The sequence below is a fragment of the Anastrepha obliqua genome, chromosome 4 (genome assembly GCF_027943255.1).
Source record: "Anastrepha obliqua isolate idAnaObli1 chromosome 4, idAnaObli1_1.0, whole genome shotgun sequence".
NCBI lineage: Eukaryota > Metazoa > Arthropoda > Insecta > Diptera > Tephritidae > Anastrepha > Anastrepha obliqua.
The window spans coordinates 103,973,938-103,994,272 of NC_072895.1; the positions used below are offsets into that span (position 1 = coordinate 103,973,938).

At 36.4% G+C, this 20,335-nt stretch overlaps 1 protein-coding gene across 7 annotated transcripts in view; it reads right to left on the reverse strand.

Moving 5' to 3' along the window:
• Positions 1-20,335, reverse strand: part of LOC129246207 (heterogeneous nuclear ribonucleoprotein L) — a 343,070-nt gene that overhangs the window by 299,261 nt on the left and 23,474 nt on the right. For all 7 annotated transcript variants that reach the window (XM_054884810.1, XM_054884813.1, XM_054884816.1 and 4 more), the window contains exon 2: positions 11,330-12,001. In XM_054884810.1, coding sequence (XP_054740785.1) covers positions 11,330-11,470 — 141 coding nt within the window. In that variant the 5' untranslated portion in view covers positions 11,471-12,001. The remainder of the gene's footprint in view (positions 1-11,329; positions 12,002-20,335) is intronic.

Sequence of the window (20,335 nt, forward strand, 5' to 3'; positions counted from 1 at the left end):
TCGTTGGTTCGAATCTCGGGGAAAGCAAAATTAATAAAAACATTTTTCTAATAGCGGTCGCCCCTCGGCAGGCAATGGCAAACCTCCGAGTGTATTTCTGCCATGAAAAAGCTCCTCATAAAAATATCTGCCGTTCGGAGTCGGCTTGAAACTGTAGGTCCCTCCATTTGTGGAACAACATCAAGACGCACACCACAAATAGGAGGAGGAGCTCGGCCAAACACCTAACAGAAGTGTACGCGCTAATTATTTATTATTTTTTTTTTTATTTTTTTTTTTTTTTTACAACAACAATAATAGTAAAGCAAAATCATCATCAATAATAGCAATGACAAATAATGCTGACAGCGGCAAAAGTAAATGAAAAAGTAAGGTACAAGGCAAACAAATGAGCGCGGTATTTTTACGCTTACACACACATAGATACATACATATGTACAATTAATGCACAAATACTAACAAGCAGACGAACAGTGCCATTTCCATTCCAGCAATTAGTCTAATGACACGCACACATACACAACAACAAAAAAGGTAGCAATCGTTGTACCTGTACGCGCCATGCGGTTCAAGGTGTTACCGTTAAACGCTTTTCGCCCCACATACCTCAATGTACACATCCTTTCCGCACCAACGTTGCTATTAGATATCCTTAGTTGTCTACTTATTGAGGTTATGTTGTGACACGCAAGGCGCACAATTTTCAATATGTTTGCACATAGTGTATTAGTGTGTGTGTGTGTGTGTGTATGTATGTATTTGCTAGAAAAAAAGGCTTCCAGCGAAAACTCTACAAGCCCGACAGTCGACTTTCTTGTTTATCAAATTGATATCGAGCCCTACGTAGCTGCTGCTTCAGCTGCTCTTTGCCTCCCTGCCGCTTCCATCTAAACTGTCTTTCTGCGTTGCTTGTTGTAGAACTTTTAGTACTTATTACCTGCCATCATATGAAATCGATATATGCAAATAAGTTAGGAGCTTTGATAGTAGCAGCAGAAGGAATCGTTTGGCAAGCAGAAATGGTCGATTTAAAATGCAAAATGTAAATAAATTTTTTGTGTCAGCGGCACCGTGCACAGTGTATGCTTGATTGGCTGGCTTGTCGGTCTAATTACAGCATAATGGATGGAGGGTAAAAATGGCACATAAATATTTTAAGGAATCCAATAAGGAGCAAAAAATTGTGTCTACAACTTTTGAGAAATATGTAGGTATAATTCTCAAGTAAGGTATTAACGTCATTATCAACTGCATTTCCAATCTTTGAAAAATTTTATAATTCTCAAGTTAGATATCAACTGGATATCCAACCTTTGAAAAATAGATGATTCTCAAATTAAATACCAACATCAATATCAAGTGCATATCCAACCTTTGAAAAATCGTATAAGTCTCAAGTAAGGTATCAACGTCATTCCCCACTAGACCGCCAACCTTTGAAAAATTGATAATTCAAATTTCAAAGCCTAATAATCCAAAATTAATTCAAAAACAATTCAGTATCAACTATATAATCAAACTTTGTGAAATTGATACTTACTTGTACAACTCTGCAGCTTGAATTAATCTAAATTGATTACCAAAGAATTATACACTTTTGACTGGACCTAACTAACTTATTTTGCTATTGGGATTTTATTTTCAAAACTCAAGCAAATTTTAGTAAAATCAAGTAGAAAAATTCAATTTCAAAACGCTTATGTTCTCACTGAGATTTGTGCTGAGATGAGCTGGTGAACTACATTTAAGAGGTCCCTGTGGTCTAAAATTTTCAAAAAAATCTATTTTTTTTTGGTTGATATTTCGAAAGGATAGGCTTTTAAAATTATACTATCAAATTTTTGGAAGGATATTCCAAGTATTTTCGATTCTACAGCCGTTTTGGCAGGTAGAGTCAGATTCGTCATGTGACCACTCTCAAAACTTTAAACTCATTTATCTCGAAACGACTTTTTTCGGCCTGGTGTTGTTGAAAAAAAAAAACTATTCAACCAATCGTTTGAACTTTTAATATGTTGTTCACAACATCAATGGCTATCGCCCGTACTAGAAACATATTATTATTTCAATCATTTCATATTTTTTTATTAAAAAACTGAAAACAAAACCCGATTTTTAGAGTGTCAAAATCAAAACCGCACCATTTTGTCAAATTTACTGATTAATAATTTTTTTGGTTTTTGTGTTTCAGATAAATAGAAAAGCTAAAATGGACAACACCGTCCAGGTCTAATTTTTCGGAAGGGTCAACTTCAGCGCCATTTTTTAAATTATTAAAATTAAAATAAAAGAAATAAAAAATATTTTTTTTTTTGTATGCAAAAGAAGTCTAATGGAAAGCCTAAAAAATGTAAATATCGTTTTTCATTTTTTTAATATATTATAAAAACAAATCCTAAATTTTCGAGCTCTAAATCACCGGCACCCCTTAAGATCAACTTGAGAACTAGAATTTTCTGAAGATGCGAAAAAAATGTTGTGTCTTACAAAAAACTTCGATTTTTGTTGAGAATTCTATGATTCTTAATCTGAGCGACTGTTGCGAATCAACATCAGAGATTTTAGAAATAGCCTTTTTCTCAACTGTCCATGTTTATTGGGATATCTATTTGCTATGTAAAAGAAAAAAAATCATTGCATGCGAATTTCTCTAATTTGTGGTTTGAGTAGTTCTAGTCGCCATAAAAATCAGAAGACGGGATATACCAGAAAATCCTTCAATAAAGCAAACATGAAAGAGTTGATGCAATAAACGCCTTTTTATCAAAAGACATTTCGCTCGAGACTAGAGACTAAAGACTACCATAGCACCCTGAGCCAAATTAATATCAGAGGGGAGTGTAACTCACAGATGTTTCACCAATGATTGATTCAACTTCTTTCAACTTATCGATTCAGCGCCATTTTCGTAAACTTTTTATTGGATACTAAAAAGGCACTGTCTTATACCACTTAAGGTGACAAAATTGTCGTTCTCACCATGTTACCAACCTGAACCGAATTTATGTACGAAATTTGGTAGTGAAACTATCGGAAAGTCTAACTTTGTTTTTCCATAGATAAAAACCTTTTTTTCATTTCATTCCACCCTGTATATTGAATTCGGCGGGAGTGCTGGTTAATTAGTGGCGTTCCTTGATTATAAACTGAACTATGAAAATCTTCAAGGTATCTATTCGAATTTAGCGGCTGGCAAACGAGCTGCAATAGTACTATCGAGAAATCTTACGAGATGAGTGAGTTGTTAATTAAATTACTATGGAAAAATTAGACAACTCCGAGTACCCTGTACGTAACTAATGATCCTCAAGCCTATTAAGAAATCCAACCAGATCATGAACACTGATGAGATGGGTTGTTTTGGGTTAAGCAGAAATCCTCCTCCTATTTGTGATCAAAATGCACGATGTTTTTCCACAAATGGAGGGACCTACATTTTTATGTCGTCTCCGAAAGGCAGATGGGTTTTTATGAAAAGCTTTTTAATGCCAGAAATAGAATCGGAGGATTGCCATTACCTGCTGAGGAGCGACCGCTATTTAAAAATACTTTTCCTGCTTTGGTGTTTCATACCCGGCGTTTCCAACACAGTCGCTAGTGAATGGTAGTCGTTTACCAACCCATTATCGGTCAGGGCGACCATAGGTAAGTGAAATTCGGACAACTTTTGTTGAATAGCTAAATATTTTAAGCTTTTTAATGGGTTGCTTGTTGCTCTTGATATATAAGTGATATATACCAATTATCCAGCCTCAAAAATGATCAATGAGTGGCCTACTGATGGGCCAACAAAAGGTACATAGAGCAGGAAAAACATCATGGAGAAAATATTTTAAAGTTTAGCTATTTAACGGACTGTTATTCGGCTCTGAGCGAATTTGACAAAATCAGCTGATGGGCTGACGTTATTTGGGGTGTGTTTACAAAACAAACTGAGATTGTATTGGTGATATGCGAAAAAAATCAACCAATGACACTTCATTGCAGTCTGAACAAGGGCTGATTGGACGGGTGTGTGAATACTTGTGAAACGATCGCGCAGTATTCGGCTGCCGAATCCCCAAGTGAGGTGGCACCATGGTGAAAAGATTTTCACGGGTGTACTACCTACCGGACCGTTACTCGGCTCCTAGCGAATTTGACAGATATATCGACGTTTTCTGTTTCACTAAGATAAAGCTAAATTTTGTGAAACACAAAACGAATGGCGTAGAATCCAAAATTCCCCTCAAAATATTTTTTTTGACCATACCTAACGAGCAAATAGATACCAGTATCATCCTTAAGGTGGCAGTTCCCCCAACTTTTTAACCATAGTTAAAGAGCAAACATTGAAATCCATCGTCCTTTGAAAAACATTGCCTCACTAAGTATTTCTAATTAACTACAATTTGCCCATGAAGGAGAAACGAGCTGGCACGCATTTTCGAAGTCCAGTTGCAATAACTCTTTCTCTCGCCTGTAAGTGTACAACCGCCAAAGCAGGTTACGTTATTTACTTCTATTTTCATTCGCCTGACACAAGTCTGCACCTTTCAAACGGATTATGGAACTGTCAATCAACGTCTACTAGAGCATTTCCTTCTCTTTAAGGGGTTACGCCACTCTAGCTACTGTAAAAAAGCAGTTTTTTAAGGATTTTTTTTACATTGAAAGAAAGGTGCCAGGAAAAAACTTTTTAAGTATATTATTAAGCATGTATTTAAGTGTAATTACAAATATTTTTATTGAAAAATATTACAAAATGGCGCCTTTGGAGTGAATCTCTGAACGCGCCCTGCGAAAAAGGCACTTCACGGCAAGCAGTACAACTGACGTAAATGTCCACCTAAACCAAATTAAAAACATTCTTCTCAATCGACGTGAGTATAGCTGTAGAAATACGTACGGGATTTTAGAAATATTGAAATTTGTGTATTTTGCAGATGTTTGAAGTCAAAAGTAGAATTTTTCGTCTAAAATGGAACCGTTAATTGTTTATAAAAATTTTTCTAATTAATTAATAAAAAAATCCGTACGTATTTCAGTGCGGAATAATGTTCTAAAGATCCTTGTACAATTACAAGTGAAAATATTAAAAATTGTTTGTGTTATGCTGCTTGCCGTTTTGAAAAATCACGTTTTGAGATAAACACGCTTTAAATTTGAATAGTCGGTTCAGAGACGTCAGAGGCGCTCGCGCAAAAGTGCGAAATATTAGAGATAAACATTTTTTTCACGCATAGGACTTTTTGTTTTATATTCTAAAGAGTTTAAAGCATCTTTTAAGCAAAAAAAAAAAATTTCGATATTTTGAAAATCCTAGAGTGGCCTAACCCCTTAAGAAAACATTCCAGAAAACTAACCAGTTGACAGGGTCACAAGATATACGCAGCTACTAATAAATGTAATTCCCTTAGCCTGCCTCAAGTTTTCACACACTTATATCAGACTTATGAAATCCGTAAACTTTACTTTATCTATTCTACAAGCCATATGGGTTCATCCTCGTGCTGGCTACATAAGCAAACAAATAAATGGCAGTCGTTTCGCGCACCCATCTCTATTCGTGCGCACCTCAGCTCTTTACGCTCCGTCAGCTAATCTGCGGTTAAAGCAGCATTTAGGGAACAGGAGAGTACGGAAAGAGACTTTAATAATCATATTTTTGCTTCAGCAAGTTTAGTTTCATCACAACAGTTTTTTTTTTTTGTTTTGGAAAATTATGAATTTTTTATGATGAACCGATCTCGCAGAGGTCTTAACATTCGGTTATTATTTTTTATTAATCATTTTAATGCGCACCAAACACTGTGCAAAGCCCAACATAAAAACGCATAAGAAATATGATTCTGCTGCAATGTATGGAAAATCCACATGTCGGGGCTGGAGTCAGCAGCCAGCAGTCATGTCAGCATAAATTTTGAGTTGGCGCGCAGATGCCCTTATTATATAGAATAGCTGATGGGTACAGCGTTCGGTGTTTGTGGGGAGTGGTTCTGCATCTCATATATTTTTATAAATATCCAACAACCCACTGGGGTTTGGGGAATCATAAAAATGTAACGTAACTGTACGCATGAAGTGGCGTACACCCACACGCGAATACTACGAAACAGCGTCAGATAGCCAAAGTTCAGCTCGGTTATCAGTAAATGAATACTTGGACATTTATACACTTATACATCCTTACATATACATGCATATGTGTCCACAGCTGACCTCCCCTAAAAGTGCGCACTTTACCATGTGCGCCTGCCAAGCTTTCTATGTTTTTTTTGCTCAGCCCACCTTCTCCTTCTCAGCCCACCTGTGAATTGAATTGAATTTGGTTGGTACTGAACGTTCGTTGCCGCACTCGATGCGTTCACAATATGGCGTCGTTAATGGAATTATTAATGTCAAGTGGCAGGTTTTTGGAAATTTCGCATCATGGCAGCGAGATGCCAGTGAATTTCGAGGGAACTCAGCAGCTCAACGAGATGAGGCAGCTTGCACACGGAGGGCGCCAATTCAAGTGGCAAAGGTTTCGGTTGCGAAAATGCAAGCAAAGGAAATTTTCAATGGCCAACAAAGTTTGAGGAAAGATTGCGTAAAACAACAACGAAATGAATTTGAAGAGGTGGTGGCGAATATGCGTGTTTTTGAGGCAATTCTAAATCAAGTCGGGATGCGTACAGCAGCACGCGATCAAAAACAAAAGGTCGGCCAACGGCCAAAGCGGTCAAGCAATGTGATTGTATGCACTTTACCTACACACAAACGTATACAAGAGTTTGGCTGGAAATTGGCCACTGGTGGACGAGTGATGGCCATGCTTGTGGTGTCTGCGTATGTTTGGCGCGCCGCCCGCACTCACATTAATTAATTTCGCTTTTTTGCTTATTTTCGTTGTCGTTCTTTTTTTGTTCTTGTTTTTGTATTCTTTAGCTGGCATGTTAATGCATTTTCAGTTTGTTTTGGGCTGGAATGAATTGACGTTGTCGTTGCAATCAAAGCTGTTTGGTTGGTCGGTTGCTTGCAGCAGAAATTTGCATTTGTTGCAAAAGTGTTGCAAAGGGGGCGAAGAATGGAATAAACTGGCAGATGTTCTGCCGAATCGGGTAGATAAGTCTATAAAGGTACATAGTACATACTCGAACATGCACGTGAACACATGTGTGTGTGCGCCTTTCGTTCGCCTGCATGCAACCACTTTTTCAAGCGAATTTTCGCCAACCCAGCCAAGTCAATGAGGCAATGCAAGTCGTGAAAACAAAGGAGGAGGCAGCCAAGCGCTGCAGCCAGTGATGTGAAAGAAGGTGGAGGTGAAGCGCTAAGGAGATTGGTACAACTGGCTGTACAGGTTGAATTGTGCGGCGCCCCAAGCGCAACTACGTATGTCCGTCTGTCTGTCTGTTTGCTTAAAATACATTTCAGCCAGTTTGCTGTTTCTGCTCCTAATGGAATAAATGCAAATAAACGAAATTAGCAAATGGCTCAGTTGCTAGTTGCAGTTAAATTAGACATTTGCTTTCGAAGATTTTTTGCCCGAATTGAAGAAAAATCGCTTTCTGCTTTTCTAATGCAACTTTAGATTAAAAAAAGCTTCAGATAAAAATGAAATTTTTTTTGAATAAAAAATTTTAGATAAAAACATAATTTTTTTTAATAAATAATTTCAGATAACACTTAGTGTTCAATATTAATATTAAATTTAAGTTTGTCTGGATTTTTTTTTTAAACATTTAAAATTAAAAAAAATTTTGTTTTTGTTTTCGGTTTTGTATTCAATACCAACTTTACATTTTCACAAAACTTTAAAATTTTGAGAACTTTTTGAAAACAGGGTCGATGTTAAATTTTCATAAAACGTAGAACTTAAAAAAAATCAGAAAAATCTTGGTGGATTAACCATTATTTTAAAAAACTTTAAAATTTTCAAAGCTGTTAGTAAATCACCAAAATCCATTTTCTTGGAACTTACAAATTTTCAAAATTTTTAGAAAATTCATATTTTAACATATTTTATTTTCCCAGCATATTATCGTGCTTCCTTAGGTCGCATTCATACAGCGAAACTTTTGTTGCTTCAACTTTTCGAATTCGCTTTTGGTGTTGCCGGCCGTGTTCACATACCTTGCAATTGTTACTTTTTAGTCTACAGCCAAAAATAACACTGAGAAAAACGAGAACACTCACACTGGCGGTCAGCGCGCCGAGTACGAGCAACTCGGTTCCCTCTCATTTCCTCTTCTCCCTCTTTCACATGTTACAAGTTGAAGCAAAAGTAGCCCTGTATGAACGCCGCCTAAGGAAACTCTTTAATATGCTAGGAAAATATTATAAAATATGTGAAAATATGAATTTTCAAAAAATTTTGAAAATTTGTTTGGCATTTGCAAATATTTGAAATTTAGATATATCACAATTTCAAGATTTTTTTGAAAAAATTATGTAAATATTTAAAAAAAAATTCCCCATAAGGTTTTGCTGTATTTTTTTTAACTATTTGTTTCGAATATTTAATACTTTATTCCGATATTCATTCAGAGAATTAAAAAATTTTATAAAAAAATGTTTTTTTAAATCACTATGATGTAATATTTGAAATGAAACTTCAAAAAACTTTTTTTAAATTAGATTTTAGCTGATTTAGAGACAAATTGTACGAAACTTTCCCCTTGAATTTTTTTCATTGCTCTAAATATTCTTATTTATTTAGTAGGCAAAAGTTATTCAGAAACAAAAATGGATGTTTAATTTCGCCACCTGTTACATACAGTTAGCTTTAATTAATAATCAATAATCAATTTAATTAAAAATATTCCAAAATTTGTTGAATTAAGGACATTGGAAGAAATGTCATCAATAGAAAAAATTCCATTTTATTTTTGCGATCTTCTCGAATAATTTTACTGAGCTTATTTTACAGCATTTTGCCGACCAAACCACAGCCACTACTTCAAGCAATACAAACCAAAATGGTTTCATTGACAGAAACCCTTGCGAGGATACACAAATGGGCGTAGAGAAATCAATTATGTGGCCTTTCAAGCTTTGATAATATCTTAAATATTCTTATCCTTTACAAAATTCAAGCCAAAAAAAAAAACAAAAAATTATACCCTCGCGTGCAACATAAAAGCACATAAATGGGCATAGCAGCGCAATAAAATTGTAACAAATGACAGGATTAAGAGGAGCCTAAAGAAAAATGTAGCATAAAAAGTGGCTAAAAGGCAAATTCATGAAAAACAAAGCAAAAAGTGTGCGAAAACAAAGCACTACTCATGGCGGGCGGGCGCTTATCACCAGCCAACAGACACAAAACGAGAATGATAAGAAAACATGAACCAAACGATGTGACTAAAATGGCATACGGCTACACGAAGGAAATCCACTGCCTTTAACGGCGCACACATCCTTTAAGGACACGCAGCAAAGCGCCTTAAAATGTCTCGAGATGCCATCGCAAGCAAAGCAACCGCGTCACCTTTGACGCGCGTCTACGCATAACAAATTCTCAACCCACACAGTCACTAGCGCCTTTAAGTATGCGCTAAATTGTTAGCCGGAAGACAGAAGGAAATGAAATGAGTTTGTGTATGCCGAAGAAACGTCGAAAAAGCACGCGCTGCTACGCCTACTTCCTGCCTACTTGCCGCCTATCTATGTATGTATTTATCTATAATAGGCGAATAGGTAGATCCATTAGATAGGCAGAGCCTAAACATCCGCACTTGTGTGGCTTAGACGGCATACTGTTAGGCGCGCTCTAGCCGTCTGGCGTGTATATTTCCTGCACAACACGCGCGCAAACACGATGTTAACCACGATGAGGCTGCCTAAAGCTATGTAACACAACAAAAACAAGATGAACAAAAATGCAGCATAGTAGTTAAACGATTGCTCTTCAAAATGACACGACAGAGGAGAGTAAAACTCACTGTCGTGTATCGCTGTGTGTGCGTCCAAAAGTGAGTGAATGAGCTGAGTGTATTGAGTGAACGATGCTCGAGTTGGTGTTGAGCGAAATAAGGTATTTTCAACGTCAGCACCACAACAGCATCCCCTGCAAACGCTTGCTGCTGCTAAAAGTATGCAACAGTCTGTTTTCCTCCTCTGGACACACACACATACGCACACATATGCACATGTGTCTACGCTACAGCTACTCATAAGAGGTAAAACGACGAATTAAGAGCATTTGCTAAGACATTAACGAGTACAGAGAAGCACCTACTTGAGTGCTAGCAAAGAAAATGAAAAGGAAGAGGAAGAGCCAGCCAGCAGGATAAGTAAAAGAAAACGACGATTGTACTCATCAGCCATTTATGTTAAACCGGAGGCATTTGCACCACTTAAGATACGAGCACAGTAATGCGCCTAAAAGTGGACGACATCAAGTTTTAGTTCGTACACATGCATGCATGGTGCATACATATATATCCACACATTCCACACTACACAGGTATACATACATACACACAAATGCGCTTACATATTTTTCTATGTTCTATGTGAATTTCGCCATATGACTCGATGCTCAGCATAATTTCGCTCGTTACTCTGCGCGTCTCTATTTAGTGCTGGGAGAGCGCCAACTACGATTGCATACTTGTTGGCGCACAAACTATGTATAGTATCTATGTAAATTTGAAATACATATTGCTTGCATGTCGTGTGGCCACTAGTTGGCAATTTCGCTGTGCGCAGAGTGTTGCCAAATTGCGAAAATTTCTAAAAATGGTTAAAATGTGAAAACACAGAAAATGTTCGTGTTATCTACTGCCTGACGTAGCATATTTTTAGACGCATTTTCTTATCGCTCCACATACATGTACATATGTATGAATGTGTGTACACACACACTATAAATTGTTTTTCGAACGCTATCAGCGAAGCACTGGCCGCGAGTTAAAACTTCCGAACAGCTGAAAATCGATTTTTAACAACCCCCAAAAGTAGGCAAAGCCTTTATCAGTCATATAGTAGAAACAACTTCACTACACTTCAACTACCGGTATTAGCAGGGCAAATGCGACGCGAAAAAGGTAAATGCTGGTTGTTGGTGTGGGAGTTGTTTGTGCTTTACGATTTGCTTTGCGCTGACAAACGCCATTTGCCAAACATGGCACAGCAGCAGCCCAACAGCAGATATGACTGTAACTGCAACTTTTGATAGCCATAATTACAACGTACAAACCACTCGCGAGACAAAATAAATAGAAAAAATTTTAGAAACTTCCTGTAAAGTTTTCAACCCGCAAAGTTCTCAAGTTTTAAAACTACTCATTTGTTTTCTTTTTGTTTTTTTTTTCTTTCGTTTTCTTTTCCTTTAAATTCTTTCTATGCTACTACCACTTACCCTTGCATGCAGATGTGCATCCGTTTCGCCCGGCTGCTGTACACCGGTGCGTATCTTCTTGTTCTGCGGCCCATCACTTATACCGCCACCACCTCCGCCACCGCCACCACCACTGCCATTGCTGGCGCCGTTATATGGCATTGTGGTCGCCGTTGCGAAGTTGATGTCGGTGATGGTTTGTTGGTGAATTATTTTGGCGACGTTTATTGGACCGGGGGGTGAAATAAAGTATTCCAGCGCTACTGCTGAACGCGGCACAACGCGACTGAAAATATGCGTGAACGCTACGTGGAGCGCTTCTCAATGAACTTTGATGGCTCGCTGGCTGGCTGGCTGGCTAGCTTGGACGCTTGGCTTCCGGTTTTTGCAGGCCGAACGCTGTTTTGGCTTTTTTGCTTTGTTGGCCTTTGCTTAGCGCTTTGTAGTGGACTTTATTCGCTTAAAACACTTTTAATAGAGAATTCGCTCAGAATTTCCACTCTGTCACAGATTTTTCTAATCACTTTTGTTAATTCTTCTTTGAAGCGACTTCGTTGTTGGCGTATATGCAACTTCTGCTTTTCTAACTCCTTTGTCGTTGGTATAACTGATTGGTTGATGTCTGGCTTGATTTGCTGCTGCTTCTGCTGCTGCTGTTAGTGCCACCTTTGTCTGCTTGCTTGTTTGGATCAGCTGTTTAGCGTACGAACGGCGGCAATGAAAGAGAGAAAAAGTGAGAAATACATTTATTAGATTTTATTATGTTTTCCTTTTTGCGAGTTATGGTACATTATTGCCACTTGTACAAGAAATTAAAAATCCTTTTTTCTACAATAAATTAAAAATCACTTCTTAAACAAGAAATTAGAAATTTTTTCAAGCAAGAAATTAAAAATCCTTTTTGGAACAAAAAATTTAAAATACCTTTTTAAAAAAATATTGAAAATCATTTTTTAAACAAGAAATTAAAAATCCTTTCTTTAACAGAAATAAAAATTTCTTTTAAGAAATTAAAATTTTTTCAAGCAAGAAATTAAAAATCCTTTTTGGAACAAAAAAATTACAAATACGTTTTTAAAAAAATATTAAAAATCATTTTTTAAAGAAAAAATTAAAAATCCTTTCTTGAACAAGAAATTAAAATTTGTTTAAGCAAGAAATTTAAAATCCTTTTTAAACAAAAAATTAGAAACTCTTTTTAACACAAAAAATTACAAATCCTTTTTTGAACAAAAAATTAAAAATCCTTTTCAACCAAAAAATTAAAAATCCTTTTAAAAAAAATTAAAACTCTTTTTTAAACAAAAATATTAAAAAAATTTTGATAAATCTATGTAATGCAAATTATCGTAAAAGAAATTATTTTTGAAAATCAAAAAATTGAATTTCAGAAAATTATTCATATTTACATGCGTATGCGCGTTGGTACAAAAACTTAAATAAACCAAATGTAATTCAAATAAAACTTGTATGCACTTATAAAGGGTGTTTTTTTTAGAGGTTAGGTTTTCAAGTTGGCACTACTTTTTTCGTAGATGGTCTTTTTGACAGCTGTCACTTGATTTATGCTCAGTTTGGTTTGCCATTTCATAATGAATAGACTTACACCTGAACAACGTTTGCAAATCGTGCAAATTTATTACGAAAATAATGGTTCGGTTCGCGCATCGCATCGAAGAAAATTTTGTTCAGCGATGAAGCTCACTTTTGGTTGAATGGGTATGTCAATAAACAAAATTGTCGCATTTGGAGTGAACATAATCCACAAGCCATTGCTGAGACGCCGTTACATCCTCAAAAAGTCACTGTTTGGTGTGCTCTATGAGCAGAGGGAATCATTGGTCCATATTTCTTTAAAAATGAAGCCGGCCATAATGTTACAGTCAATGGAGAGCGCTATAGAGCCATGATTAATGACTTTTTCGTGCCTGAATTGGACGATGTTGATGTGGACGACCTTTGGTTCCAACAAGACGGCGCTACATGCCATACAGCCAACGCAACAATCGATTTACTGAAGGAAACTTTTGGTGAGCGCATTATCTCGCGCCGTGGACCTGTGGCGTGGCCTCCAAGATCGTGCGATATAACACCGCTGGACTATTTCTTGTGGGGCTATGTGAAGTCGCTTGTATACGCAGATAAGCCCGAGACGATTGACGTCTTGGAAGAGAATATTCGGCGCGTTATTGCTGACATACGGCCCCAATTGCTGCAAAAAGTGGTCGAAAATTGGGCCTCTCGGCTGGAATTTATTCGAGCCAGCCGCGGCGGCCACTTGCCCGAAATCATTTTTAAAACATAATGGCAAACCCTTATCTTTATAATAAAGCTAAATTCTTGGCCATAACATTAAATTATATACGTTTTATTTCATCTTGAAAACCTAACCTCTAAAAAAAACACCCTTTACAAGAGGCGCAAATTTAATCATCCAATTTTTCGTTTGAATATTTTTTTTATTAAATGAAAAAATTATAATTTTGAAATGGAAAATCAGGGCGAATTTCGTTTTTGAATAATTTTTCTGCTAAATAAAAAAAATTTAATTTCGAAATGGAATTTATAATGCAAATCATTATTTTGATTTTTACTCGCTCCATTGCTTGTCTGCTTCTATACTACAGCTGTCTAGTTCACAAGTGTCAACTACGATTGACGTACGAAGCCATTTGCAAAAATTATATATCTTCCGATAGATGATTAATTTTGCGCCACCTTGTACATAAGTATACTTGCGTTCACATAATTAGGCCAATTTTTTTACAATATACACAACATTTTTCATGACAAATTTTTGTTAATTATATTTTATTAAAATATTGTTGAAATTTAAATTGATCGATCCAAGGAGCACCAAGAGATTTGGTGGCTCCTAAAACACTCAGGCTAAAAGATCATTGTATTTAGAGCTCTGCAAAGAGGGTAGATAGTCAAGGGGGAAGGAAAAAAGTATCAGAGAAAGAGATAAGAAGAGTATATTGTAGTTACTTTCATACCAAAAATTAAAGTTCTAAACTTTGCAGAAAATTCACAAAAATTTTACAAATTAAAAAAAAATAAAATCAAAACTTTCAATGCTTTAATCAGAATAGTTTAAAAACTACTGGGTACGCAGTTTTAAAGTCCATTAAATTTAAGTATAATAAGTGGAAATTTGAAGTCGCTAAAAATGGCGTTGAGTTTTGCCTTTTTTTGCATGCCATTTTGAGATTTTTCTTCTATATAAAACGCATATTTCGAAGTTTTTATATGGAAGAAAATGCATCAACATAAATTCTGGATATGCAGTTTTGTAGCTCATTAAATTTTCTATAATTAAATGCAAGTTTAAAGTAGCACGAAATTCGCATTTATTTCTGATTTTTTTTTTATTGAAGATGTTTTGCATTTTCTTCCACATAACGAATGCTCGGCATTTTGCTTAAATAGAAGAATAAGCCCAACATCGCCATTAAAAATAATTGTAGAAAATTAATGAGAATATTGTCGCATTAATCAAAATGGTTTATGTTGAGAAAAAAAATAATACGTTTTAAAAAGTGCACTTTCACTCCTTCACAGCTATAGCTTACTCACACAGATCGATAAACCAGCGCTAAAAGCCATTAAATTAAAATTTAAAAAAATATTTATACTCCCAAATAATCATAAATTAAAATAGATTGCTGGTAAAAAAAGATTAAAAGGAAAATAGATTGGAGTAGATAAATAATAATTTGTTTGTTTTTTTCAAAGGTTTCCAAAAGGCAATGTACGCAATGTACTTTTTGGAATAGCCTTGATATTTTTTATACATATTATTAGCAGACCTTTAAATTTGATTTAAATGAAAACAAAAGCTTTCTTCTTCAAATTGAAAGCTTCTTGGTTTAAAGTGAAAGCTCTTTGCTATGAAATGAAAGCTCTTTGGTTTGAAATAAATCTGCTACTTCTAAAAATTTAGTGTACTGGCAGGGCAATCAGGTTAGAAGAAAGCATGTCCTTATGTAAGGACTTTCAAACGATGAACCTCGATGTTGTTTTAAAATAAAACATTTAAAATTTTAGATTATTTCCGGTTTCACTATTTTTTATAGGTTTTTTTTTTTAAATTACTGCTCTTAACAATTATATAATATATGAAAAATGAAATCGAAATGTCCACGAAGAGCACGTCCACAGGTAAAGTCCACCAATCAGTCGAACAGTCGATTCATGAATGCCTAATTATTGAGAACGTCGAGATATCGATGTTGAAGGTTTTTCAGCAACACTTTGCGCAACAGGAGCAATATTCTCAACAGAACGTCCAGTTTATGGTCTGCCCGTTGTCTTTCTATCCCCGACAGAACCAACTTCTTAAAATTATCTCATCAAACTTTGAACTGAATTACCGACTCATTCGGATATTTATTTCTACTTAAAAAATTATTGTACTTAAAGATCAACCATTTTCATAAAAAGACCTTTTATATACAATTGGCGCTTAAACTCCTTGTTGGGTATTTGACCGAGTTCTTCCTCCCATTTGTGGTGCGTGTCTTAATGTTTTTTCAATCAAATGGAGAAAGAGCACAGTAGATGATTTTTAAGAATAGTTTTTCATCCATATACATTCGAAGGAAAGTCATTGCGTACCGAGGGGTGACCGCTATTTCTCTATTAGTTGATGTTTCATACCTGAGTTTTCGAACCTGGTTGTCATGCATGCACCAACCTATTCGGCTATGGCGGCCGCCGTCATGAGTTAGATGGTTGGAAAAGTTTAGAAGTAGTTGGTATTGTGCTCAAGGTCTCACGGAATAAGTATGCACATCCTGCCTCTCTACGTCACCACTACAATGTAGTCAATGACCTGAGCCTGTATCACAGAAGCGACCACTGACTTCTCATTTGTCGCAATACCTTATGAGTATACCAATTCTTTTGTACAGCTACATTGCATTTTAAAAAATTCTCACATGACCAGTTACGTGTTGGATATACCGATTTCAGGTACAATCACCGACATGAGCAGTACAAGTGGAGCGGTAACAGTGCCAAGAACGGCACCAGCTCACTTAATAAAAACAACTTAGTGCTAATCTAGAAGGTCATTTGGGTTTCCTGTCAACCGAGCTTATAGGTTAGTCCACATTTTAACCCAAACTGGGTGAACTGCTCATCTCATAAGTCTTATGAGAATTGTCGTAATTAGAGCAAACTAATGAAGCAGTTTTACAAAGGTGGATCCATCAAAAATTTGACCGCAGTGACTCGTGGGCTTTAGCTGGCATGGAATTGGTTAAGCACAAAGAATTGTATTGAAAAAAATTAATGGGAACAGCGCTAGGGTTTTTAGGCTTTGAGGTCGAATCTTTAACGAGCTATTCACTATGGCTTTACTGACTCTGACTCGCGTCTTCAATACGCGTAAGATCAGAGAAATCGTGGGCGAACTCTCAAGTAAACGGCTGATTATAAGACGCAAGTAGCTTTTGTGCTTTCAATTAATTATTTCATAAGTCAGTTGAGAATAGCAGGCATGGGTGCAATGTAAGTGAAATGGTAAGCGCAAAATATCTCAAAAATATGGGCTTAAGCAACAAACCAGTTTTAACTTTAAAAGAGGAATCAAGCATAGATAATTTGTGGTGCCTTTCTGCAACTCCTTACATAAACTTCTAAAAAATATTAGTTTTAGTGTCTAATTTTCTATTTCGATTTCAATTAGTCTTCAATTCCCAACATTCGCACATTTCTGCCAAGGGATACTATTGAAAAAATCTATTTCAATTTCGGAACGAAAATTGTTTACCATTCATCGACTACACCGACGGAAAAGCCAAAGGGAAATCGCAACCCAGCGTGAATGTAGTTACTTTCAAATAGTTGGCAACATTCGAGTAGTGGCTACATAAAGCAAAGCAGACGATAATTACAAAATAAATGGAAGAAAAACATTGCCTAGACGACAAAGCAAAGGCGAAAGCGTGATGAAAATGCGCAAGAGAAAAAACTAATGGATGGAGGGTGGCAAAAAAACAACCCTCCAACGGCTGATGAGCGCTGCCGCAGCGTCAATAGCGCACTGCTAGCTACAGAGAGTGGAGGGGGCGACCAAACACAATCAAATGAAATAAAACACCAAAAAGTAATAACTTCAGATAGGCGGAAAATGATGGAGAAGGCAGAAAGCAAATAGATCGAAGTGGAAAAAACAAAGTGAGGAGGTGGTGGGCGCTTATGCCAGACAAGACCACTGCGGAGAGCGCAGAAAAACGAATGCTAGTGCCAGTTGAACGCAAGCAAAGAAATGTGTAATGTTAGGAAGCAGATGATGGCGAAATGGGGTAAGGTGAGCTAAGGCGGGGTGAAACGAGTGAAAGCACGAATGGCAAGACAATGCAAAAACACAGGCAACGAAATGTTGTTAGAAGCGACGGTGAATAGATTGATGGATGTTTTGGCCGAAGAAGAGCTGATTGTGTAGTGGAATAAAATGTGGAGCTGATAGCAGGAAAATCTATGGTAAGATTGAAGCGAAAAAGAGCTGATGGCGTTGGAGGAAAATTATACGGCAAAATATGTATGCGAGCACGAAAGCATAAAGAATAATTGAAATAATGTAACTAAAGCTTGATCGAATGAATGCTTGATGGCATGCAGCATGAAGCTTTGTGCGACTCAATTTCAGCTAACGACACCGCTATGAGTCTTCTACCCATATATTCATGGTGCATACCAAACCAACCCTTCAAGTGGAGTGCGCTAAGGTTTGCGGGGCATAAATAAACAAATCAAGCCTTATATTTTTTACGTCTTAAAATTACCTTTGGGTAACCGAGTAAAAATGCCTCACAATAATATGTTGCTGTTGTAACAATCGTAGGCAGAATTTCACTTGACGAATGTCTGGTCTTTCATCAGAGGGGAAACATTTTTTCTAAAACGAAGTGGTGTGAGAGAGTCTTAATATGGCAGATACGCGCAATACTCACTGGTTTTTGAAAAATACCACTTTATGGGCATACGACGTTTATATGAAATATGGTTTTAGACCCACCTAGTCAAGGGTCGCACAGTGTCAAGTGACGGCCAAGGAAGAAAGGCGAACGAGCTGCTTGAGTTACCCTTATTAGAAATGTGGAGAAAACTGCCGAGGCATCATTTCTGCTTTCGCGGTAATGTTGAGTGCAACAACTTACATCTTTTGAATACACCAGCCGCCGTTCGCCTCAATCAACGTTGACTACATGCGGCCAGAAAAGTGTACTGCTACTGAAAACCCTCACATCGCTTGAGGTTTCACCAAGTTCGTAGAGCACATAAAGATTCAGAAGAGTTGTTGATAGAACTCGACCCTCTGAGAACGCATTGATCTATCGCAGTGAAACAAGGCGGTTGCAAGTGTTCTTGTACTAGCGGAAGTAATGAGAATCATTATTTCTTTTTTTTTTTTGTTTTTTTTTTAACTATCTTTCAGCTTGAGAAGCGCGACTCTTCGTATGATCGGTCGCGAATTGAGGTGCCAAGGAATACTTCGATGTATTTTCCGCCTTCCGTTCTCAAGAAAATAGAAGCTGAGCCTCGTTTCTACTGGCTTCATGGGAAAGAATGTATTGTTAAGTTCAGTGGAAGTTCAGAATTTATTTGCACAAATAAAAATGAAATCACAGCAGACTTCTTGACACGACAGGAAATTAATATGATAACTTTTAAGTATGAAAGCTCGTCTGATTGCAATTGCAGATCATCATACCTGAGGTGCATAAACCGCAGAGTGTCATTCTGGCAGGTGCTACAATGGGAAATTTTTTTTTGAAAAATAACAAAATGGCGAACTTTGAAAAAAAGATATGTTTTTCGAGTGGAAATCAGACTGTAGTATGGAAAGTTAGGGCTGAAAAGAAACGAAACTAGCACCTGCCAGAATGGCAAGCCTACAGAATAATAATCAGTTTGACTTTTTCGTTTCAGATGTGCTGAAAAGTCAAAGTCCTGTTGACAAGCCAGCTATCTGCTACTACAAAAAAAAAAACTATTTTTGTATACTATTTGATGTCAATAATAACATACTATAATTTTAATTTCTTTAAAAAAATCCTAAAAAATATCTATAAAAAATTAATATTTGACCAGACTACTACTACCTTAACTCATATCTCGATCATAGCTCATGGAATTGATTACAACTTGGCAGTGATGAAGTCATTTTTAGAAGTCCCTTCTCTTCGGTTACTTATGCAAGTACCAGAGCTTCGAGATATTGTACCTGGCAGAGCTTATGCCTAGAAGTCATAATGTGAAGAATCTCGAAGTTAAAAAAAATTAGCAGATTTCTGACCCAACAACTTCAGAAAACTCTACTGCGATGAGAGTAAACGAGATACAGCGTTTCAGGCAGCTTTCACTCGGGAAGGATTTAAAAGGCACTTTTACAGTTAACTTTTCAGCAAGCCAAGTGGCCATTAAGGCTCTATCTGATCTGTTAGCTTCAATAAATGAAAAATACAGTGCTGCTATGAACTTAGCTCCTACGGGATTGCAGCACACGAGGTCGCCGGTCAACTAAAAAAGAAAATGTTCATACGTAACCTGACCTCATGCGCTTACTACGAAACGTTTGATATGTTTTTTTGAATCTGAGCGTAGCTGGTATTTTGTGGATTATAGACGTAATATCATAATATAATGGGTATCATATAAGTAGTTTGCACAAACGTCCTTTCTTGTGTTACCCCATTACATTCACTTATCATACCATATCTTATCTGAGAAACTTTGACAGACCCACAGCTACTGCTGGAATAGTCGTACGAAAATCTTTTTTTCATCTTCCAACCTGTCATCAATCTTTTGCATTTAAAATTTGTAATATTGTGAACATTTCTAATATAATATTTAAGCATAATTTTTTATGCACACATAATTTTAATTTATTTAAAATATATTATTAAAATACACAATTTTGTCTCAGTTTTTATAAATTTTAAGCACAAAAATTTATTTTCTGAATAAAAATGTTGCTTAAACTTTTGATAAGTTCTTATTTAATTTACTTTA